The sequence below is a fragment of the Stegodyphus dumicola genome, chromosome 9, assembly GCF_044657685.1.
Source record: "Stegodyphus dumicola isolate Sdum_Otavi_A_Nest chromosome 9, ASM4465768v1".
In the NCBI taxonomy this organism is placed as follows: domain Eukaryota; kingdom Metazoa; phylum Arthropoda; class Arachnida; order Araneae; family Eresidae; genus Stegodyphus; species Stegodyphus dumicola.
The window spans coordinates 130,136,751-130,162,305 of NC_140776.1; the positions used below are offsets into that span (position 1 = coordinate 130,136,751).

At 32.4% G+C, this 25,555-nt stretch overlaps 1 protein-coding gene across 4 annotated transcripts in view; it reads left to right on the forward strand.

Moving 5' to 3' along the window:
* Window positions 1-25,555, forward strand: part of LOC118202892 (dystrobrevin beta-like) — a 129,186-nt gene that overhangs the window by 80,297 nt on the left and 23,334 nt on the right. For all 4 annotated transcript variants that reach the window (XM_085824113.1, XM_085824110.1, XM_085824112.1 and 1 more), the window contains exons 2-13: window positions 9,261-9,365; window positions 9,466-9,546; window positions 14,722-14,935; window positions 15,802-15,887; window positions 16,060-16,211; window positions 16,432-16,540; window positions 19,790-19,956; window positions 20,088-20,215; window positions 21,369-21,464; window positions 21,561-21,639; window positions 23,105-23,187; window positions 23,293-23,497. In XM_085824113.1, coding sequence (XP_085680239.1) covers window positions 9,275-9,365; window positions 9,466-9,546; window positions 14,722-14,935; window positions 15,802-15,887; window positions 16,060-16,211; window positions 16,432-16,540; window positions 19,790-19,956; window positions 20,088-20,215; window positions 21,369-21,464; window positions 21,561-21,639; window positions 23,105-23,187; window positions 23,293-23,497 — 1,491 coding nt within the window. In that variant the 5' untranslated portion in view covers window positions 9,261-9,274. The remainder of the gene's footprint in view (window positions 1-9,260; window positions 9,366-9,465; window positions 9,547-14,721; window positions 14,936-15,801; window positions 15,888-16,059; window positions 16,212-16,431; window positions 16,541-19,789; window positions 19,957-20,087; window positions 20,216-21,368; window positions 21,465-21,560; window positions 21,640-23,104; window positions 23,188-23,292; window positions 23,498-25,555) is intronic.

The window sequence follows — 25,555 nt, forward strand, 5'->3', positions numbered from 1 at the left end:
TCTCCTCCGAAACAGCTGGCTCCCGGGCTTAGCGAAGCACACCGTTGGATTCCGCAGGTCCGTGGCACGCCATTTTGACCATTCGCGTCTTCTTGAGACTTAAATTAGCCGAGATATTAATTAAAAACTAATTTTCACTTACGTTTTCCGTACGTTTACCCCTTTCTTTCTTGGATTTTCCCTATTAGAGGGATTTGAGTACGTGCTAAATTCTTTTTTCTCGAATATCTACGGAACGGCGCCGAGTTGAAATTCGAGACGCGTATCCTCGGATTCCAAAAAATTCTCCGAATCCATCGATACCGTTCTCATCTTCGTACGACTTAAATCGGTTGAGATATTATTTAAAAACTGCGGAAACGTTAATTTCCGCGCTCATTTTTCCGAGTGGCAACAATAAACTATCGGCGACACACTTTACCCGCTTATATACTACGAGGGCTATTTTTTTTTTTTTCCAGCCTCCGATGGGCTATAAAGAAAAGACGGGTGAATATACAAAAAAGATTTTATTACCAAAAGTAATGTACAATACAGGCTATTTCTCTACATAATCATCTTGACGATTGAGGCATTTGTCATATCTGTGAACAAGCTTTGCAATACCCTCTTCATAAAATGTCCCCGCCAATGATTGGAAGTGAGTTGTGACAGTTTCTTTCAGCTCCACGTCATTTTGGAAGCGCTTCCCGCCAAGCTACTGCTTCAGTTCAGGGAACAGATGGAAGTCACTCGGCGCTAGGTCGGGCCTATATGGTGGGTGTTCGAAAATGTCCCATTGAAATTGCTGAAGGAGCCGTTGGGTTGCACGAGCGCTGTGACAACGGGCATCGTCGTGGATCAGAACAATTCCAGAAGTCCTCTTCGTTTGTTTTGAATAGCTCTCCGTAAGCGTCGCCAAGTTTTGCAATATGAATCTGCATTAATTGTTGTTCAGGCTGCATAAACTCCACAAGCAACACACCTTTTTGGTCCCAAAAAACAGTTGCCATAACCTTACGGTTGTTAAAGGTTCGTTTGAATTTTGTGGGTCTCTGGAGAATTTGTGGGCATCCATAGTTGTGATTGTCGTTTCGTTTCGGGCGTGTCATATTGAACCCATGTCTCATCACCTGTTACAATGGATTTCAAAAACTCTTCTCCGTCAGTATTGTAACGATCAAGAAACTCAAACGCTGCAACCATTCGGCGAGTTTTGTGGTCGTCAGTCAACATCTGTGGAACCCAATGAGCGCGAACTTTTCTGTAGCGCAACTGTTCAGTAACGATAGAATACAGGGAAGATCTTGAAACTTCCAGAAAATTCATCGATGATTCACTTATGGTAAACCTTCGATTTTGCTTAACCGCTTGGTCAACTCGTTGAACAATGTCGTCTGTAGCGGCAGACTTGCGACCTTGACCCCCTTCATCATGCACATCAGTTTGGCTTTCTTTAAACTTTCGACACCATTCACGAACAACGCCATCACTCATAAAGCTGTTTCCATACACTCATTCTTCGATGAATTTCCGCTGCACTGTTCCCTTCTGACTGTAAGAAACGAGTAACAGTTCGCAATTCACACTTGGCGGGAGAATCAATAGCGACAGCCATGTTTACGTGACTGCAAGTCAACAGAAAATGGCGTGTTGAATACGCCAATGACAGAGCGTGTGGAGGGGGAGATGCGCAGTCGCCTACTACGCACACCAACCACCTGCCGCATACCTGGCCATCATACTTTGCGATCGGAGGTTGAAAAAAAAAAAAAAAAAAAAAAAAAAACCCTACGTATATAAAGATATTATTACGCTTGCATAAATTTAACACTCAATTTTCTACGTATATGTTTTTGCTGCTTGAGTCCACTGCAGTCTTCACATGTTCATTACACTAAAACTGTCATTTCAGAGGACTTGCGATTAAAAGTAAATAAATAACTGAGCTAATACAATGGAACCTTGGTTTGTGAACTTATTTCGTTCCTGAACATATTTCATCGTCCGAAATATTCGTAAACTGAAATAATTTTCCCTACGGTAATTAATGTAAAACAAATTATTCCGTTCCCAGATCTCAAGTAATTGCTTAGAACAGAGTATGTTTGCTTATAAATGTATATAAATTCATGATGCAAAACCAGTAAAATTCGTTAGACCTAATACATACAAAATATTAACATGTACACAGTATTTAACACCATGCTAAATGTATAAAAAAATAGAGAAACGTGAATTGAATTTTGCAGTATTTGCACAAAAAAAAAAAAAAAAAAAAAAAAAAAAAACTTGATGGGATAAGTAAAAAATGGTGAAGAATCCAAAGGTGCAAAATGTTATTGTTGGAAACGGGTAGTGCTGTCTTTCTAATCCCACCTCTGTCTCTTAAAACTCCTTGCCTTTACTTAAGAATCGCTGAACCTTCACCACATTAAAAATTTTTCCACTATGATTTGTTTTTGTCAGTGTTTTAAAATATTCCTTAATTCTATGGCATTGGCATCGAAAATGTTTATGCTATGGATAATTGTTGCTGTATCAGTGAATTAAGCTGAATATACCTCGCTCTTTACCCCTTTTTCACAAATTTTGACAGTCAAAACAGTTAGGAACATCTTTCCTTCCGTCTTCTTCTGAAGACATTTCCTCCGCTGCTTTAACTGTATTTTGAAGCATCATTTCTTGCCGACTTATTTGTTTGCATCTCAGGACATCGTTCATTATCCAAGATATTTAAGAATTTTTTCGAGGGGAAAGGGGATTTGTTTATGAACTGATTTGTTTGTGATCCAAGACGCCACTGTATAGCAAAATTGTTCGAGTTAAAATCGAAGAATCTGGAATTTGAGTATTTAGGACTTAACCAGATTCACTTTCATGACTATGACGGCATGATTGTATGCAGGGACTGATGGACCTAGAGTGATTAAGAAAGTTAATTTTCGAAAAAGTATCAGCACCTTTCTGTAAATTAACTTTTGCTTGCCAAGACACAGAGGACTGTGGCATAAAGACACAAAGGTACATAGCACACTAATGAATTTAAGCTTACATCGCAAAGAATGCAACCTTCATCAAGTTGCCGGGGCGTTCATGTAAAAGTCTTTGATCTTGGTAATATAGTCACCGACTTACATATTACTACCAATATCTTCACGACAGAGCATTAAGACATGAAAATTCCCTGCTTTTATGCTATTGAAAAAAGAATTAGATACAACAGTTATGGATTTGCGATGAGCAAATTGCAACAGTATTAAGACGATGGCTTTAGTACATTTACCATCAGTGTATTGGGGGGGGCTGAGTGCCTTTAAATATTTTTCTCTCAATCAATTTACTCATTTCTGCTGCATGAATTCTACAATTATGGTTAAATTTTTTATCTATTTTTATACCATCCATATCGCCGCCCAACTATTTTGATGGTTAGTGACGCTGATTGCCGAACTGATGGGTCCGGTTTCGAATCCAGGAGAAGGCATGAAGGTTTTTAAGCGTATAGTATCTTTGCAGCAAGGGGGCATTCAAAATACATAACAAGCCGAATGTCTGTTCGAGAAGTTAATGGTAAGCAGGTGAGAAACCTTTGGACTGCTCCGTTTCAGAGGTTTTCTTTCAAAATCGGGGCGAAAATTGGATTATTCATGGCGTTTATATCGACTGACCCCTGTGATACTTCTTTAACAATTTGAAGTAAACTCCAATGATGGAACACAACAATAACTTTTATTTTACACTAAAAAAATGGCGGCATACAAACAAGAGAAGAAAAAGTATATAAACATTTTTAAAAAAAATAATTACATGCTTCGTGAGAGAAAATGCATGCAGCTCTCGAGCCTGCATTTCAATATTGCCAGTGATCTGTACATTATTTGTTATTCATTTATTCAAATGCACGAGAGATTAATAACGATATTAAAGCTGTTACAACCTCTTCCCCAACGGAGAGACTTTTTCCGAAGGGAAAAGTTCTGTAAAATTCGAAAGTTTATGAGCTCGGCATTCTGAATTATTTTAAGAAAAGGTAATTTCTTCCTTAAGTTCCAAACTTTAAACCAAAATTTTAAGTTTTCAACAAATACTTTTACACCACATTTAAATAGAAAGAAAATGGAGAACGTTTAAATACATCAGTTGAGCATACATTAAATAATAAAATAAATTCTAAACTTGGTTACATACACTAAGAGTTAATTCTACTCAGAACATCTACGTTCTTGTGCAGAGATCCTTTGCGATGAATGATCATAAAATTATAAGGTTGTAACAAGAGTGCCCAGCGCATCAAATATAGAGTTAGATTTGGTGTTGGAGTGTAGCCAGACCAAAGATCAGTTTGAATCAAGAATTCTTGCTGACCATCCAGATGAAAAAACAGTTTCTTGATAGCATAGATGATGGCAGCGCACTCCTTTTCAGTAGTACAATACTTCTTTTGAAATTTAGTAAATTTTTTGCTTATATACAAGATAGGATGTTCAAGTTGTTCATCATCTAATTGGCATAGTAATACCCATGCCATAGTCTGAGGCATCGGTTTGTATAGTAAACCTTTTATCAAAGTCGGGAGCATGCAGAATTGATTTCTTGCATAGCAACTTTTTTAAATTTTTAAAAGCTTTGTCACATATTTCAGACCATTGTGTATTTCCTTTTTCGGTTACCACCTTCAAAGCGTCCGTGAAGGGTGAAGCAATTTCCGAAAATCTCGGTATGTATTGGCGATAATATAATACTCTACTAGTCCTAAAAAAAGCAACGTTCTTCTGTTTTGGTCTTAGGTGTAGGATACTCCTTTACACCCAGGATCTTTACTTCATCCGGGGTTCGTTGTCCTTGTCCCACAACATGGCCTAGATATCTCACTTGATCTTGTGCAAATTTACATTTTGATGGTTTTACTCGTAAGTTTGCTTTCTGTATTCTGTCTAGAACAGAAATTAAATTTTTAAGATGCTCTTCCCAGTTTTCTGAGTAAATGGCAATATCATCCAGGTATGGTACAGCGAATCCTTCACATCCAGCCAGGACTTTAGTCATAACTTTGCTAACAAAACATGGGGCATTTTTTAATCCAAAAGGTAAACGTAGAGGCCTGAAACTTCCAAAACTAGTTACAAATACTGCATATCTTTGGGCTCTTTTGTTAACGGAATTTGCCAGTAGCCTCTAGATAAATCTAATATGGTAATATATTTTGCTTTTGCTACAGTTTCGATACGTTTTTCAATATTAGGCAAAGGATAGTTAGTATTCAGTTTTAGTAACAGCATTGAGTTTACGATAATCAGTACAAGGCCAAGGATCCTTTGAGGAAGATTCTATCAAAATCATGGGAGATGTATAGTTCGAGCCTCCCGGCTCTATAATTTTAAGTTCGAGCATTTTCTGAATTTCTTTTTTGAGAATTTCAGTCTGTCGGGGTGACAGTCTGTATGGCTTCATTTGTATTGGTTCGTTATTTAATAGCTCAATATCGTGACAAACTAAGTTTGTTAGTCCAGGATTATTTGAAAAACAACCAGAATATTTCCATAAAACCTTTCGTAAATCTTTTATTTGCTCGGGTTTCAACCTTTTCTTCGAGTTCGTTCTCCTCTATGATGTCCGAGAAATTTAATATACTTGGATTGGAAGGTAAATGACGTATGTCCATTTCTAAGTATCCTTCCACTTCACTTATCATAGTAATCATTTCTGGTCTTTGTAATATGGTTTAAGCATGTTAATGTGATATACTTGATTTGGCTCATTTTGTTTCTCGAAACTTACAATATAATTGGTTTCTGAAATTTTCTGCTCTATTTTTCCAGGTCCTTTCCATTGTACTTCTAGTTTATTTTGACGATTCGTTAATAAAACAAGAACTAAATATCCTCTAGCAAATTCTATTTTCACTGCGTTTCGATCGTATCATGTTTTCCGCCGTTGTTGAGCTTCTTTCGTGTTTTCCACGGCAAGTTCTTGGCATTACTTCATTCGATTAATAAGTTCGATAACGTAACTGACAACATTATTACTTTCTTCAGTCGGTTCTAGCCACTGCTCATAAAGTAAATTGACTGCCGTTCGTAACTTTTTTGCCATGAACCAGTTCTGCTGATGTAAAACCAGTGCTTTCGTGTGTGACTGTTCTAAGGGCAAAAAGAAGTGATGGTAGATAGTTCTACCAATCAGAAGTCGCTCCTATAGATACGACTCTTAACATTCTTTTTAGCGTTCTATGGAATCGTTCAACGGGATTACTCTGCGGATGATACACAGAGTTTCTTACATGTTTAATGCCTATACGCTCCAAAAATTCCTTTGTCAAAGCATTGAAAACTTGTAAGAAAGCATCAGTCACAGATGGCGAAGAAATGTCTGTCACCTCAACAGCATCTGGATATTTGGACAGAGCTGTAATTATATATTTTTTTCCAGTCTTTGAAATAGGTAGCGGACCAACAGCATCGACATTTATTTTAGTGAATATTTCGGAAATGATTGGTACTAATGTCATTGGAGCCTTCTTTTTGTCATTTCCTTTTCCAGTGCGCAGACAAGCATCACAGGCTTTTACAAAATCTTCGGTTTCTTTGTAACACCTCGTCCAATAAAAATATCTAGCAAGTCTGTCTTTGGTCTTTTTGACACCCAAATGACCAGAAAGAAGTTCCTTCGTGGCACATCTCTATAATTGACGGCTTGAGTTTTTTAGGTATAACTACAAGCTGTGTTTCAGAGCCCATTTTGTCCGTCGTTTTTTTAACCTCTTTTCTTGTCAGACTATAATTCTCGTTTTTGCATGTACATTCTTTATCTTCTTGGATGATTTTAGACAGTTCCTTATCAGTAAGCTGAAGTTGTGCAACTTCTTTTGAGTCAATGTTTATCAATTTCATGAGAGCTTCATCTTTCGTATTTAGTTCCGGTAATTTAACTTCTTCTTCAAAGACATCTCTGGATGCTTTATTTTCTTCCTTCATTGGTTCCAAAATCTTCTCTTCAGCTATTTCTCTTTTCTTTTGAACTCTAATAGAGACAGCATTAACCTGGTGAGGACAACTATCAGGCTCCTTTCCTTGTTTATTCAATAGTGCAAAAGTTCGATTGCCTAATAAATAAATACCTTCCTTTGTCGAGTTCATTTCTAATAATGGCAGCATTAGTTATTACTCGTCCAAGCTCGCAATTTAGTTCGATTTCAGCCAATGGTAAACGGGTTGGATACAAATCTAATGGTTGTTACACCCACACATTTTCACCTGTCAGCATTTCCGTCATGATGTATTTGCGACAAACTTTATCAATACTAGCACCTGAATCCCTTAATATAGGAATTTTATGACCATTCACGTAACCCATACTAGTATAAGATAATAGAAATGTATCCTCTGGTTTTGCAGTAATTCTGTTAAGATTAGCGGGAGATTCAGTACTATTCTTAAGTTTTGAACATTGGGGTCTTAAATGTTGATAGGACCCACACTGATAGCATTGTGGCGTTTTTCGTTTTTCATATTTATCATCTGGACGTGGACTTCTAGGTCTATGAAACCAGCTTTGCGAATTAAATCCTGATGACAATTTTTTTTTTCAGTTTTATTTTTATTATCTGAACTCAATTTACCTTGAGTTAGTGCATTGTATCTTTCTTTCTGCCGATCCACTACAGGCTTTTTTTGAAAGTTTCCGCAAACGTTTTCATAGGCATCAAGTTTTTCAGCTAATTTTTTAGATGAAATCATCTCTACCCATTCATCAAGAAAATGATCTCGAATTTCAGGAGAAACTCGACGTTTAAGTTGGTCAAGCACCATCAAATCTAGCAACTGATCAAAAGTCTCAACTCCTAGACCAGTTACCCATTCTTTGCAATAATTTTCTATTTCGTAGTTGAAATCCATCCATGTGGATTCGGTACCTTTTTGATGTTTCATAAATTTCTGCCTAAACTTTTCCGGGCTTAGCTGAAACCGGTTTAACAATGAATTCTTCACGTGTTCAGTCTTTAGCTTTATCTGAGGGTTCTCTAGCTATTAACTGTGTTACTTCATAAGGAAGTAGTCCTAGTAAATGAGATACAAATTCTTCTTTATCAATTTGAGCCCAATCTGCTTGTCTTTCAAACACTATATCAAGCAAATATAGACTGATATCTCCTTTCTTGTCATCGAATTTCTGCATAAGGTGACGCAGCTTCGTTTTCGGCCGGATTTGTCCGGCAGTTTGAGACTTTGTCTCTGCTTCAAGTCTTAATCTCTGTAATTCATACTGTTCGTTCCTTCTCCGCTCTTCTGCTTCTTCCTGTCTCCTACGTTCTTCTCTTTCTTCCCTCTCTTACCCTTTCCTCCCTCTCTTTCCGTTCTTCTATTATTGTGTCTAAAACTCCTTTGACAAATACTTCATCATAATCGCTGCTTTCAATAATTTTCTGTTTTAAATCGACTATTTTCAAATCTGCAGTCACATGAACTCCCAGTTCAGCCACAAGATTTTGTAAATCTTCCTTACGAGCTCTTCCTAAGTAAGATATTGTTTATACTTCCTCAAAATAACTCAAATCAAATACTTTAATTAATCTAGACAACTAAAATGAATATTAAAAATAATATCCAATACGGTAATAAAATAAGACAATCCAATAATAGCGAAAGTAATAATCTGGTATCACTAATTTTAGAAACAGATAGTTCAGTGATGAACTAATAACATAAGGCAATTCAATATTAACAAGAAGTAATAATCCGGTATCACTAATATTAGGCTCAGGGATGAACTAATAAAATAAAAATACGCACGATTATTCAATCTCAGTCGGTGCCTCCAAAATAATTAAGACTGTAATACTTCTTTAACAATTTGAAGTAAACTCCAATGATGGAACACAGCAATAACTTTTATTTTGCATTAAAAAATGGCGACATGCAAACAAGAGAAGAAAAATTATATAAACTTAGTTAAAAAAAATAATTGCATGCTTTCTGCCAGAAAATGCATTCGGCTCTGGAGCCTGCATTTCAGTATTGCCATTAATCTCTACATTATTTATTATTCATCTATTTCAAATGCACGAGAGATTAATAACGATATTAAAGCTGTTACATCCTGAACATGGTACACCTGTTATACACCCATCTTCAGAACTATCAAACATAAACTTTATGGTCATCCTTTTATGTTGTAATTCCTTTAAGAATGTTGAAGAGAGATTTCAGATAATGCTGTTGAATAAAACTGTTGATGAAATATATAAGAAGTAATATACATTTTTTTTGTTTGTTTTTTAGCTTTTATCTTTCATATGGAAACAGTTCATTACACTGACAACATGAGCTATGGATCTGGCTCACAGGGACCAAGTGCAGACTACTGTCATCTTATGGCAGAACTTAGTAAGTGCTACTTGTACTCAATAATTATTGTTTCAGGATGTTTTCTAATCATTGTGGATAAAACGTAATTTATGATTTTTTTTTTTTTACTTTTATTCAGAAGCTCAAAATTTTGACGTGATGAAATTCTCTTCCTATCGTACAGCATGTAAACTCAGGTTCATCCAAAAACGAATAAGTTGTAAGTAAATAATATTTTTTTTTCATTATTAACTTGTAACTAAAAATAAAGTAATAAAAATAATATTTTCTTATATAATGTTTTTAAACATTTCGAAGAGGTGTTGCTTGTTTTCACTAAACTGATTTCGTATTCTGGTAAAATAAAAACCTTTGCAACGTTATGGAAATATTTGTGTCAAGGCTGTGGGCAACCAATCCAATGAAATAAATACGCAAATTATGTCTAGAATAATTGAGTGCATAAATTTCGCATAAATAATACAATAGCAATTTTTTCTATCATTTGACATTGTTGTTTTAAACATATAATTTTTTATTCTACATCTTAAACTTCTGTAGGATTAATTCTTAAACTGGTAGACTAAGTATGAACTAAGCTTATTTGACAGGAATCTGCATGCAAAGTTTAGAATATGAATAAAATATCTATTTACCCTTTTCGGTACTTTTCCGTTTTGCCGGCGCAAGCCATAAAGTCGCCAATAATGGTACAACCGATGCCAAACGGAATATTCTCGCTGGTAACCTTTTACGCCTCATTTTCAAAACAAGTCACAGCTTTTTCTTATCAGATTGATTGTTTCTTTCAATAGTGGCATATAATTACATAGAATTTTTATCAGATAGTTCAGTTTTATGTCTAAGGCCATTTTCGGTAATTAAGTCAATCAGGATGCAATCACAGCACTTACCCGAAGCCGAAAATATAGAAAATGTAAGTCAAGGGTTAAATTCATCAATTCTAATGAGAATGCGTTAGCGAAGTAAAGCACTGCAGCTTTACATAATTTCTGAGTAAGCTATTCGTATGAAATGAAATATTTCTTGCATTTAAACTTGTGTTCCAAATTAAGATTTAACTTGAAATTAATGTAGATAATTACTAGCATTAGATATTTGTAGAGTAGTTTACGTGAGATGAGATCGCTTGGGGTCACGTGAGATGAACCGGCGAATCAAGATGTTGAACCATGAAAGCATAGTAAATTCTTAAATTAATGTCTTTTTACAAATTTACTGTCTTTATTTATTGGCTTTTTATAAAATTTTAAGCGATATTAAAATGTTTATGCCTTCAAAAAAAGAATTCTTAGAACTAACATTTTTTTAAATATTTTTTATGTGTATACTGTATGTTGTCGCCAATAAAGTCTGCTTGTCGAGATTTGCGCCGGCCAAACGGAAAAGTACCAACTTTTCATATATAATAATATGTATAAAATTTTTAGATATGTAATACTCTTTTCAAAAAGTGTAGAAAGACTTTTATATATATAAGCTTATTTTTTTAAGCTTTATTAAAAGAATTTCATCCTTGTGATTTTTTTAATTAAAAATTCTGAGTTTTTTGACTGTTATGGTTAATTTTCAAAAAGCAATTATTTATTTATTTGTAATCTCAAATTTTCAGATTTCAATTTTATCTTTTATTCATTTATTTTAAGAATTTGTTAAAGTGCATGATACTTTTTCTAAGTTTTTATTATATCAGCAATATTATTGCATTCAGAAGGAATTACCAATTGAGTTGAAATTTTATATATAACTCTGTTACTTATAATACTGTACAGTATGCTAAAATCGAGTGGCAAAACTCCAGATATCCCATCTAACTGAGACCACAGCTTGTCGAGATATTTAAACAATTCTGACAATTTACTGTCATTTTCTATAAACCAAATATTATAAAAGCAATTAACTTATTTTTTATTCATGTCACTATTTTTACAGTGATTAAACTAATTGCCAAAAAGTAAACATGTGATCTTTCTTTTATTTTTACTGTACTAACATTAAGCAAAAAAAAAAAAAAAAAAAAAAAAAATATTTTTCATTAACATGGAACTAAACATATATCCTCATGTAATTAAAATGAAATTGAAAAAATATTAAAAATTAATGAAAATTAATATTAAGGTAATTATAATTAATGTAAGGTAAGAAATATGTAATTCAAAATTAAAACTTTAATTTGAAGTATCCATTTAACTCTCCAATTTAATTTGTTTTTTGTCCAAAAATATTGATTGCTTATTATAAATTTAAGACAGAATCATTTCAAAATTACTATTCTTCATATGATTCTTACAAAATGCTCATGAAACAGATAAACTTCAGCCAATAATAATTTCAGATTTGCATATCAAAACTTAAATAATCTGTAAGAAAAAGCTGAACCCAGACACTAAATTGTTTTGAACAGGCTTTTCATCTTCGATACATCACATTCTTCTGCTGCTTTGGCTTACTTGCCAACTGCTCTTTTTTCCATCAAAATTCATTGTTCTAAAGATACAGAAAGGGCATACATGTGACCAGCAATGGACATGCAGATTGCACCCATTGCCTGTATAATTTAGGTTAAAAATGTGCTTCTCAAGAATAAAATAGTGTTAAATCGTTACAACTGCTAACATTCTGTTATGCACCATACTCTGTCACTCTGTAAATCATGTTCACTGCCAGGTCAACAATTTCTGAATTATTACATACACATTATTAAATTTTTCTAGTTTTAGCTCATTATAAATGTTTGATTTGAATGAAATATGTATGACAAGCTTCAATTTGCTTTGTTTAGAAGCATTAATAAGCAATTTTCATTATTGATATTCCAAGAATCTAGAATCTGAGTAACTAAAGTTCTAGGATATTATGATTATTGAATTAAGCTCCTTGTATTTTTACTTTTTTTGGATACTAATAGGATTTTTTATTGTACACATTGTATCTCACTATCTTTACTTTATAATTAAAATAAATGCCTAATTTATTTCCCTTTAAAGTTTTTTGAGTATTAAATATACTTAAAAAATTTGTAGTGTTCCTCCCTTTTATTCTACTAAACTAAGTATTGAGAAACCTAGTGATCTACTAAGTGAATAATCGCTTAAGTCGAAGAACAGAAATGTAAACTCAAGAAGGGTTAATTTATTTATTTGCTCCTTTATTGGCTCCAAATAAAGCTATACAGTTGTCTCCTTTCTCAGAGCATACAACAAAGCCTCCGCTTGGGCTTAAACACAAAATTTAAGAAATAACTAATGACTAACTAAATAGATTTAGGCAAAGCTAACATAGTTCTGAACTAGTTAACCTGTAATATTAAATTAGCCAGCGGAGCTATCAAAAGGCACGTAATATGGCCGAGCATAGTAAAAGCTAGAGAGACGTAGCCAAAAGGCAAATGCGCGCTGTTCAGGCATCCTAACTCTCATTCTCGAAGTCAATGGAACTTAAATACTTTCTACTTCTCATTTGCATTTAACATGATTCTAAAAACTCATTCTTATGAGGAATAGTAAGCTGAAGCTATAAGAAATAGGAAAGGTTCATAAACTTAAAATAACTGTAATAAAATTAGGATATACCTTACAAATTAAATACAAATTTTAATTATAATTAAGGATTTAAAGTATTTAAATGAAAATAATAGTTATACTTTCTAGAAATTCATGCATTTTATGATTCATTTATTAACTGAAATTTAGTTTATTAAAATTTTCTTACCTTGTTTTGCGTATTATACTCTTATTAAAATACTCAGCTAGTACATATTTCATTGATATATAAATTCAAATATTTAGAATATTTAGATTACTATTTAAAATATTTAAATATAGTATAAAACTATTTAAATAAAACTAATTTATAATGTATAAAATTGTTAAAAAAATTTGGATGAAGCTAAACTACACTCATGTCCATAAATTAAGGATAATGCAAAATCAGGCAAAGGAAGAGTTAGAAGCAAAACAAATTTGACTTATTTGTAAATCTTATTTATTAAACAAAAGGTAAAGAGCAAAAAAAAGATGCTATATGTTTGATATTATTAAAAAAATTAGCGATTTTTTTCTCCCTGGAGCAAATTACAAAAAAAAAAAAAAAAAACCTATTTACAAAAAACCAATATAACATGGTTGGTATGATTGTTAATACATTGTATGTCTCCCAGACGATGCAATACAGTCCATACAATGCCTAGGCATGCTGAATATCAAATTATCGATCTGATCTTGGGGGATATTACACCACTCAAAAAGCAATGCTCACCGAAGTTCCGGTGTTTCTTGGTGGTTCTCGTACCTGGAGCTCTCCATATGAAAGTCCGGCGAGAATCAGACTGCAAGCTAAACCTGGACTCATCGGAAAACATCACACAAGCCCACTGTTGCGGTGTCCACAATGCATGCTCTCTACTGCAGACTAACCGCAGGCGACAGTGAGTTGCAGTAAGTGGAACGCATCTGACAGGTCTACAAGCATATTGACCAATCTGCCCTAAGCGTCTGTACACGGTCTGCCTTGAAATTGTCATACCAGTGGCTGAAGAGAGCTGACGAGACAGATCTGAGGCTGTGCTTCGCCTGTTTCTTTTGGCAGTAACTGCCAAATACCGGTCCTCATTCGGCATCGTAACTCTCGGGCGACCTGTGCTGTAACGTCTACTCACATTACCATCATCTTGGAATCGTTGCCAAAGCTTGGAGATGACACTCTGGGCAATTCCAAGTTCATCTGATACTTCCAGTTGGGTACGCCCACATTCCAGACGGCCAATAATTCTACCACGTAAAAAATCATCCAAATGCATCCTTTGTGTCATAACTATTCGGTTATTGCACTGAAATGCTTATAAAGCGCCTGCGAACAATTTTACGTCTTTGCCTGTATTCCTTATAAATCACTCTCTTACGCTCTCGTCATTGTGACGTACCATCGGTGTCATCTGGTTACTTCCTGAAATTTGCATATGATTCTTGAAGATGTGTGTAGTGATTTTACAGGTGATATATTTATTTTAGAGTTTGATTTCCGTGCGACTCCAAATTATTCTTAATTTATGGACATGAGTGTATTAAAATCAAATTAATTTATAAAAAATGTCAAAGTATTAAAAATATTTAGGTGAAAATAATAGTTATGCTGTCTAAAGATTTATGCATTTCATGCTTCATTTATTGATTCTAATTTAATTTCTTAAAGTTTTCTTACCTTATTTGACTTGGTATATTCTTGTTAAAGGACTCAGCCAATACACATTCTATTGGTTTACAAACTCAGTGTGTATTTTAATAATATTTTTATCATTATTATCCCATTTGTTTATTTTAAAATTCTTTTAAGTTTATTTATTGATATTCAACATGGAAAAATTTTCTTTTTGCAGTGCATTTGGTAGATATATGGAATGTGATTGAAGCCTTCCGTGAAAATGGTTTGAACTCCTTAGAACCTCGAATGGAGATAAGCATTCCCCGTCTAGAAACCCTAGTAACCTCAATTTATTTTCAACTTAATAAGCGCCTTCCATCTACCCAACAGATAGACTTAGACCAATGTACTACATTATTGCTCAACTGGCTAATGTCTGCATATGATCCGTAAATATTCCATTTTCTATATTATCCTTGCTAACTGTTATATCTATACAATCATCTTTTCCAATAGCTTTTGTGCATATTGTATAATGTTAGTTTGGAAATTTTCTTTTTTCAGTTGGCTTAATTTGAAATTATACATAAAAAACCTTCACTTTTTCTTCACTTTTTGCTTTTTTTTAGGCAAAACTTGAGTAAAATGCTTATAAAAAAAATCTTTTTTGGAATTTTGTAAAAGTTGTATTACCCTGAAATCTCAGAAAATGTCCAACACCAGATATGTGAAAAATTTTTATGGTTGAGTATCTAAAAAATTCAGCTCGTGGAAGAAATGCCTAATTTATAAAAAAAAAATTCCAATCTAATCATGTGAAAATGAAAAGAAGCATTTCTGACATAAAAGCGATGTGTTTTGTCTTCCTTAAATGTATGAACGGAAACCATCTTATCCAATTACGAAATCCCATTGACCATGTAAATTGATCAGAGATTCTCCAAATTTGCCTTCTGCGAGAATGAGAATAATTAGTTTATAGTCTTTCATGGTACTTTAGAATAGGCACTTCATGGTCATTTTTCTATCAGGCTTACCTTATAACCATGATAATGACAGCTGCACTGATGGACAAGTGGCATAATTTTTTTCCTCACTTTGCATTTAAAGTGGGGAAGCACCATTTAAATCTCATTTTCTGTGTATCTGTGATCATTTAAATGTATTTTTGAATATTAACTCATTTTTATCTGAAAAACATGTTTTGACTGTACAAAACTTCCCCATTATTTCAAATATTCCTTTTTAATTTTTAAACATACTTTTTTCTTTTAAAAAGAATAAATTGATGTGTAATGATATTTTGTTATTATAGGGAAGATACTGGGAAAGTAAGAGTGTTTTCCATTAAAATTGCCTTAGCGACAATGTGCTCTGGGAAACTGATGGACAAATTGCGATGTAAGATTCTTTCTTATATAAAACTTTTGTTCATAAGGGCAAATTTATGTATTCAAACTTTCTATCCTTAGTATTTGATAGTTATATTTCTGTTTTTTTAAAGCTGTTTCCTTTTTATTATATCATTTTGAAAATAATTAAATCTCATAAAAATCATTTTGTCTTTTCCCAGATATCTTTTCATTAATTTGTGATAATAATGGTCTTTTGGTGCAGAGTAAATTTGCTGACTTCTTAAGAGAAATTTTACAAGTTCCGTGCTCAGTACATGAGTCTCCAACGTTTGGATATCGTGATAATCTACCCACTTCAATTATTGATGGGGTATTTTGTTAACTTTTATTATTTTCTTATTCATATAAAAAAGATAATATTTTTTTTTTCCTTCAATAAGGCTATAAAAGAATTAACCTCTTTTACATAAGAGAGCTATAAAAATATTGTTAATATATTTTTTTCTGAAATTAGTACTGAACCAGTAATACTTAGAAAAAGTATTTTGACTGTAGCATGCAAAATCTTGATTGTTGTTTAATTTTTCTAGCAAAGTAAAGTTACAGTTAATGACTTTCTGGATATCATTATGTCTGATCCTGCTCCACCCTGTCTTGTTTGGTTGCCTTTACTACATAGGCTTGCAAGTGTTGAAAATGGTAATATATATTCACTTTTTTCATTTAAGCATCGAAGCAATTTGAAATTTGCTAATTTCCTAAAACTTTTAAGATTCTGCTTTTTGTGATTTTTTTAATTATTAATTTATTTTCATTTATTTATTTATTTTTGAACCATACTGCATTTTTCTCACTAGATATAATTAACTTCGTTAAGGAGGAGCACTAAAAATTTTTGATTATATATCCGATGTAGTATTAAATTAAATTGCTTCTTTTTCAAATAAATAGGACCTCTAATAGCATTACAAGAAAAGTATCTTATTTGTATAGAAAAGGGAAAAAAACACTAGATTCTGAATACCGTAGCAGATTTAACATTACCCATGCTGTGCCATGGGGAGACCTGCTACTCTACACTCCCCTAAAAAAGATCTTTTTGGTTATATGATGATTACATGCATATGAATAGGAAAAAAAAGTAATTTGGGTATATGATATTTACATTATTTACATTTCGTATTTATACTTTCATCTATTTTTTCATGGTGGTACTCTTTTCAAAGAAAGTGACACCACCTTTGAAAACTCGCAACTCAATATTGCATGTTTTGCACATGTACCAGGATCCGTATCAGATTCACTATCTGAAAGCAATACATGTAGCACTTTCAGTGCTTCAAAAATAGTCAGCTCTCTCCGATCCATTTCAAATATAATTATATAGCCGAAAAAATAAACTAATATTATATCTACAATTTGAAATTATAAACTGTAGAATAAAATTAAATAAATGTCTGCAACTCAAACTTAGCGCTAATAAAACTTCTTTGAACAAAAGCAAAAGAGAAAAAGACAACTGCTCTAGTGATAAACCAAACAGCTAACTGATAAAATTACCCCTGACCTTCAGAAAATCACCCCAACAATTTCTTAGTTGATAACCAAATGTGCCCCCCCCCCAAAGAAAGAAAAAAAAAACAAGAAATGAAACACATTTGGACCCACCTTTCTATTGTGAATGAGCTACAGAGAAACAAAGATACAGTCTCTCAGTTGACCTAGTCTTTCAGTGAGCCCAGTCTGGGCACACCTGATGTTCGCCGTTTGATTTTAGGCAAATTTTCATGGTAAAAATTTAAAACTAATATAGAATAAGGAGATTAGGATACAGCCAAGAAAATAACATAGACATTTCTTTTCAAACAATTCTTTTATATCCTAAAAAAATCTGGAAGATTTCTTTGAAAAATGAGGGTCTTTAAAAACTAAACATGGCTAAAACATATGGATTGGTTTGTGTTGAGCTGCCATCTACTATAAATAAAGAAGATTTTTTAATAGGAAAAAATTTTAATAGGAATTTTAATAGGAATAAAGAAGATCCATTTTCATTCAATTTTTCTGTGTGTACAGAAGGAAATTTTTAGGTGTGGCCAGATCGCCACAAAGGGTTAAATCAGACTTTAAAAATAAATGCACAGAAACAATATTCAATTTTCCAATAAATGTAATTCTAATTTCCATTTGTTAATATAATTTTCGAAACATTTGGTGTTCATCAGCATGCCTTTATGGAAATTCAGGCTACACCCCTGATTATGAGTAACAATTAAAACACTATTAACATCTCGCTGATACAATTATTTCGTTCACATTGAAAAACTATATAAAAAGTATAAAAATCTTAGCTTTTTGTACAGAAAGCTTAACATTTCCGTATCACTGAAAAAGAACCTCACAAAAAGCAAGAACAAACCCCGGCAAAGGCACAGCAAATATCAATAAACTGAAAGTGTTATGCATCCAATTTTTAACTATTGTGAATATAATAATCATCGCTTACTCAGCAATGGCGCCATCAATCAGCAGTTAGACAAAACAAAAAAACTTCCAGTGATGCAATTATAAACAAGAATGCAGATGGTTCTCATTAAAATCCTTCAAGTCGCCTATTGACACGGAGAAAAACTGTGTTATTAATGACTACTATAGCATATGTTTGTAATTCAAAAGGAAAGAGAATGCCAGTTTGCACTATTATTGATAGCAGCAGTATGTTGATGGATGTCAACTCTCACTTTCAAATGTCGCTAGATACACCTGCAAAAGTAGCTAAAAGTCGCTAAATTCAGAAGGAATTTCGCTGAAAGTAGTAGCTAAAATTTAAAAAAAAAAAAAAAAAGAGTATAATCCATATTCCATAATAGGTTTTGTTGCTCATCATTTTTTAAACTGAATCTTCATAAAAATATAAATAATGTCCCAATTTTTCTGCGAATCATCAAAAAGTTGTCACGGATCACCAATTGGGGACCTCTTGGGCAGAGCACTGTGCTTCTTGAATGTCATAGTCCTTGTTTATGAACTTTCGGCATTAAACCTTCACAGTGTCATATTACATTAGTACCTAAATTTTTATACATAATTTGGTGACATTCTGTAGCTGACTTGTCGCAACAGAACTGGAAGTGCACAATTGTTCTAATCTGATAGCGGGATAGTTCCATTTCAGACTCGTGTACTTAATGATAATCATTTTTTTTTTTTTTTACAAATTTCACAATACAGTGCTCTGAAGCAAATCTTTCCTTCAAATGCCAAAAATTATTTGACAAAATATTATTGAAAAGCTGCATTATGTAAATGCGAACTGTTTGCGCAGACGATATTTACAGTGGTGGGAAACTTTAGTTAAAACTCGAAATGTATGTATTCTGTCTGTTCTTAACATCATTTTTATTGTTTCAAAGTTTAATCTGTAATGAAAACAGATCATATGAAAGAATAGTGCATGTGCATTAAGTGTTTGTACAAACTTAGCAAAAGTGTTTCAGAAACACATGAAGTGCTTAAGGAAGCTTCTGTCATTAAAGCACTTTTGACAGAATGATAATCAGCTGAAAAACTCCAGCAAAAGAAATAAATTCTACAACATGCTTCTCACATCTCAACTGCTGTGTGAATAATTTTTGGCCTGCAGGACTTTCTTTGACCCTCTCCTCATTCATCAAATTTATGTCTTAGCTGCTTCTGTGTCTTTTCTAAAATGAAAGTGAAACTGTAAGGGAAAAGATTTAGAACTGTAAATAACGTTCATGGAGAAATACAAGTAGTACTGTTTGTTCTTACAAGAGGTGATTTTTTAAGATGTTTCTATTCATAACTGATTATTATGACTCAGAAGGAAAAACAAGTGATAAAATTAATACTGTATTTTATTGAATTTGTACCGAAAATTTATTTTTCAAACTCATGCACCAAAAATTACTTTTTTTCTTTTTCCAGTTTTACATCCTGTTCAGTGTGATGGTTGCAATCGAGAAGCATTTCTAGGTTTTAGGTATAGATGCCAAAAATGTTACAACTATCAACTATGTCAAGATTGTTTCTGGCGAGGGCGTGTTTCTGGGAGTCATACTAGTCAGCATGAAATGAAAGAATACACATATTATGTTAGTTTATTCTTTTTATTTTCAAATCTTTTATATTCTGCATCTATTATGATTTATATTTCCAAATTTCTAAATATGTTTTGTAATAACATAAATATAATATATAGAATATAATTTGTTTATTCTTTCAGAAATCACCAAGCAAGCAATTAGGGCACTCTTTAAAAAAGTCCTTCCGTTGCGTGCCAGAAAAACAGATAAGTGACATTCCCAGATTTCCTGAAGAACCAGAAAAAACTCTAAATTTGCAACACATTGTGTATGTAAAGCTTTCTTATCCTAATAAATATTATTGCCATCATGAAACATAATGTAGTAGTAATACAGGGCACGGCTCATTTTGTAGATTGCTGGGGCTGTCATCTTAGCCCATGGCACTATTTGAATAGGCTTTATCATTGACACAACCAGAAGTGTTTGGTTTAAAAAAAATTTTTTTTACAAATCAATGTAGTTAATTAAGCCAAACTTTTTTCTGAAATTATTTATCTTGGCATGTTCTTCTGTATTAGTTTCAATATTTAATGAGGCATTATCATACCTTAATACAAGTTTTTATATATCCTCCTGTTCCTTTAAGTAAATTTCTTTTTATTTTATTGTTTCTATTTATCCACAGAGTTTAAAATTGTTAAAAGGCAAAAGAGTTAGAGTAGAGTTAAGTCATGCCAAGTGGCAGAATTTAGAAGCAGCAGCAGACTTTTTGGAATTTATGGAAGCCTTGAGTAGCAATATTTAGAGATGGCAAAATTTTTAGAATTTAGGGAAGGTCTTGGGTAGCAAAATTTTTAGAATTTAAGAAGGCACCCAATAGAAGAATGAGGACCCATAAAATTGAAATAGGTGGCAAAATGCCTAGCACCAGCACTGGGCAAACTTTAGAATAGAATAGCATGCAAATTAATTTAATTCTTAATTCATTTGTTGATTATATTCATAAATATCAAATAGAGTAGAATAGTATTGAAATTATATTGAAGGTCTTTCCTATGTTTGAGAATGAGGAAAAAATGATAAAAATAATTTCTTTAAACTAAAAGCAAAAGCTAAAATAAGGACATTTTGAGCTAAATAAGGAAAATGGTTATTGTAGAGATAAAGCAGTCATTCTAAAATCAGTTTAGCAAATCTCTTAATGTCACTTGGTTGCATTGTAATGGAAGGTTCTAATTTGTAATCAGTGCTAGTTTTCAAAAGGTGTTCTGTAATAATTATTCAAAAGTAACAAGGGAATTGCAGAATTTCATCCTGTTTTTAGGATATTCTTAAGAAACGTGAATATTAAAAAAAATATGGTGTATCTGGTCATACCTATAAAAGATTACAATTTTTTAACTTTATTGATATACAGTTTTAGTTTTATATAAATATCATATTACATGTCTGAAGCTCTTAAATTCCTTACTTTTAAGGCCTCCTTCACCAATACCGAGTCATAATGGCTTTCATGATGCTGCAAATAATTCCTTTGATATGTCTTCAATAGATGGAAGGTCTACAACAAGGAGGTAAAAAGAATTTTTCTAAAAAGTTTCATTTTTAGCTTTAAATTTAAAGTTTTAAAAAAATTATTGCAATTAAAATGTTTTTTATTACAATTCTAGCTTAGAATCCAGTCGTGGAGATGATGAACACAGACTAATTGCTAGATACGCTGCACGCTTAGCTGATACTAGAAGTACTGTATGTATCTTTTTGTATGTTTCATTCTGTGTTTCTTTTTTGTGTGTTTTTCTGTGTTCCTGTTGATGTTTGTTTTTAATGTATAATTTTTGAACATTAAAGAATATCAACTTTCCCTTTCAAAATTTGCTGCAATTATATATGTTATATGTAATTATTATTATGCAAAGAGTGATGGTTACTGCATTTTTAGTTATTATTTTAGATAATGCATGAGAGAAATTGAAATTACTAATCAGTGGCATAGCAGGGGAGGCAATGGGGTGTATTATGCCCCCGGGCACTGCTCGCAGAGGGGCGCCAAATAATCTCCAAACAAAATTTTTTCATCATATGACTTTTTTTTTTTTTTTTTTTTGTGTGTCAGGGAGGGGGGGGGCACGAAAAAGATATTTTGCCCCAGGTGCCAGTTAGGCTCGCTACTCCACTATTAGTAATGACTTTATTTATTGAAATAATTATTGTTTTAACTTATACTGATGTTCATTCCAAGTAAAAATTTATTATTATTATTATGTAGTTGTAAATTTAAATGAAAACTATTAACTTTTCTAGTTTTCAGATATTTTATTTTAATGCATGTCAACTAAAAAATTTTAAAAATTGCTCTTTTTCGTAAGTGGAAACAGTATGTTTTACATTTTGAGTTTAATGTAAGATACCTGGCAAACATATAATGGTCAGTATATGGCATTTTTCTATGACTTACTGAGATAGCTGTACCAAGACAAACCATATAATTACAGTCTGTATACTAGCCTATAATTCATGTCATTCAAACATTGTTTTATAGCAGACACAAAAGCCATTAGTTCCGCAGAAACCATTGTTATGTTTTCCTTTGTTCTATTTAAAGGTAATGATGATTTGGTTTAGATCAATCTTCATTTTATCTAGAAGATACAAGTAACTTATAATGACCTTTAAAATGTTCGAGAATGAGACATTTTTTTAAAGAAGATAGTTTTCTGGCTTTACATTAAACATTCACTTATTCTGAAGTAGCTAGGTGTTGCCAAAATTAGTGTAGGACAACAAAGTTTTGTTAATGAAAAAATATTATTTTATTTGAAACATCCGGTAATTCATTTTCAGTTGACGAAAATGCTATAAAATTGTTGATGCTTTTGGAAGCATTCATTGTTGATCAATTCATTTCCCATGCAAGTTTAATCGTTTCTGTGCCATGGCTTGCATTGAACTGCTTCCAAAATTCAGTTAGCATATTGTGTTATTCTTCGTCTACGGCTTTATTTGCAGAGGTAGAAACATTTCTGATATACTAGGCTTAGAATTTTTTTTATGATAACTTGATCTAGTGTTGGAGTAAAGAAGAGCTATCAGGAGCAGGGAATGAAGCCTTTACATTGAGATCCAATGTTATGTTCTAATGTACTGCAGTTATGACATTATCACTGTTAATCACTGAAGCAAAAAATCTAATTTCATTGTTTCTCATATCTAGTTGAGGAGTCCTTCTGATCTCAGTTTAAACATGGACACTACTCGACAACGAGACCTCATTGCTCAACTAGAGGCAAAAAATAGGTAAAATTTAAATATCCATTACAAAGTAATAAGACTTTTTTCAAAATTTACTACTATGTTTGGTGTTTCTTGTGATATACCTTTAAAAACTCAGTTGTGTTTTAGGGAAATAATGAGAGAAATAGTAAGGCTAAGGAAGCAGCAAGAGCAAGAAGATGCTGCCATGCAGAATGAACAAAACCCAACACTTTTGGCTGAGTTAAGAGCTCTGAGGCAAAGGAAAGAAGAATTAGAAAGCCATTTATCTACCCTCCAAGAGAGTAGAAGGGAGCTTATGGTCCAGTTAGAAGCTCTGATGAAAATGCTCAAAGTATTCATGCATTCTATGTTTTGTGTGCCCTTTAATATTGTAATGAAATAGTTTTATTTATTTATTAGTTGGATGTGTGTGGATATTTTCCTTAACTGTTCAGCTTTCATACAATCTTGATCCTGATATAATTAGTAAAGGTCGAAGTTTCTCAGTATAATATCTTAAGACAGGATAGGAATAAATGTACTGTTTTCATCTTTTTGTTCCAAACTAGAAAATTAAATTAAATAAGATATAAAAATAAGAATTAAAATCAGAAATGCTGTTTTTGATTTTTAATATTTATTGGTATTTTAATTACATATGTGTAATAATTTAACCACACCTGAAATCAGTATATAATAGTACATTGTATTGCATTATGATAATTTGTCAACAGTTTAAAAAATCGTTATGTATCAGAATTATTGTAAATGACTTAAAAACCACCAAAATAAAATAAAATACTTTCCGGGAAAGCAGAAAAGTGTGATGAAACATTTTTCATATTATTCTTGAAATACTTTGCATGAATTGATGTATACTTTTTTCTAATAGTTGAAGCAGATTTGATAATGAATTGGACTTCTTTTAAACACAGCAAAAAAAAGTGTAAATACAGTATGAATAGTAACAAAGTTTTTCACTAGAAAATGCAATAATTTTCATTCCCCCCCCCCACACACACATTTAGCAGCTGAAGAAGGTAGTTCAAAAACTATCGAAACTAGTACTGCAAAAATTTTTCTTAATTTACTCTGATTCTTGATGTCTTGATGTTGGACTTTGTTTTTGATTGTTATTGAGCATGATATTTAAACTGAATTCAGTTGGCTATTAGCATTATAATCTCAGGGCAGGGAATAAATAAATAAAGCCTTTAATAATAAACATGCATTATATCTAAATTAACTTCATTTTAGAAATATATGTTTTATAGTAAAATTATGCAGTTTCTGCCATTTAAAACGAAAAGAGTAAAATAGCGTGTAAATAAATGTTACTATATAATTATCTATACTCCTGATTTTACTTTAGGTAGAATTGGAGTATTACTGGCATATTTTTAGTATGCATGCCACAATTGGACCCATGAAGACATGTGCTACGTAGAACAAAACAATACTTAGCCATAAAAGTAGCCACACAAATAGTTTTCATCAATTTTTGCAAAGCTGCGATTCATGGGTCTGGGGATAATTAGAAAGTACCCAGTACTATTTAACAGACTTTCTTGCTTGTAATGAGTTTCTACGATGAAAGAAGTCTCATGCAATAATATGCAATATAAATAACAATTAAATTATTTTAGCAACTAAAATATTGGCAGTTGTAATAACTAAAAGAAAATAGTGATAACAAGCTAAATTTCTACATCTTACTACTAGATGTAATAATTTATTTCAAAATGCAGAACCATTAATTATGTGCAGATTATCAGTATTTCCAGAATCCTATTATCAAAAGATATTTATGTAGTTTAAAATCTCTCCAGAACTAACTACAGAAAATATAAATTAAATTTCACTGAGAAGTCATTAAGATCAGCCAGATTTCTTTATGCTTTAGTTTTAATGTGTGGTGTAGGTTATTGCAGCATGGCAAGTTAAGCAGAGCAATTAAAAGCAACTAAAATTGTTCCCAGTTTAGTTTAATAAAGTCGTGTATTTTTTAATATCAAGCGATGGAAATCAGAAATTTTAACAACTTTTAAAAATTCCCATTTGTGGGATTCAAATAAAATCTGGTCCTTTTTGTGATCAAATAGGTCCTTGATCATATCATCTGAAAAGTTCATCATCTGAAAAGTTCTCTGAGAGTAGTGCTTGTAAGGCAGTTTTATTTGAAATAGAAAAATTTTTTTAAAAATATTATCTTGCCACCATTGAAGATAATATTTCATTGGAGTACCACATTGCTGGCATTCCTGGAATTCTTGGAAGCACTGGGAGAATCCTCTTTTAGTGTCTGTATTACTGTCTGACTGTTGCAACATCACAGAGAATTTGAATTGTCAGAAAAAATTGACTCTGTAACCCATCTTGATCAAAGATGCATCAAAAAGCAACCAGAAAT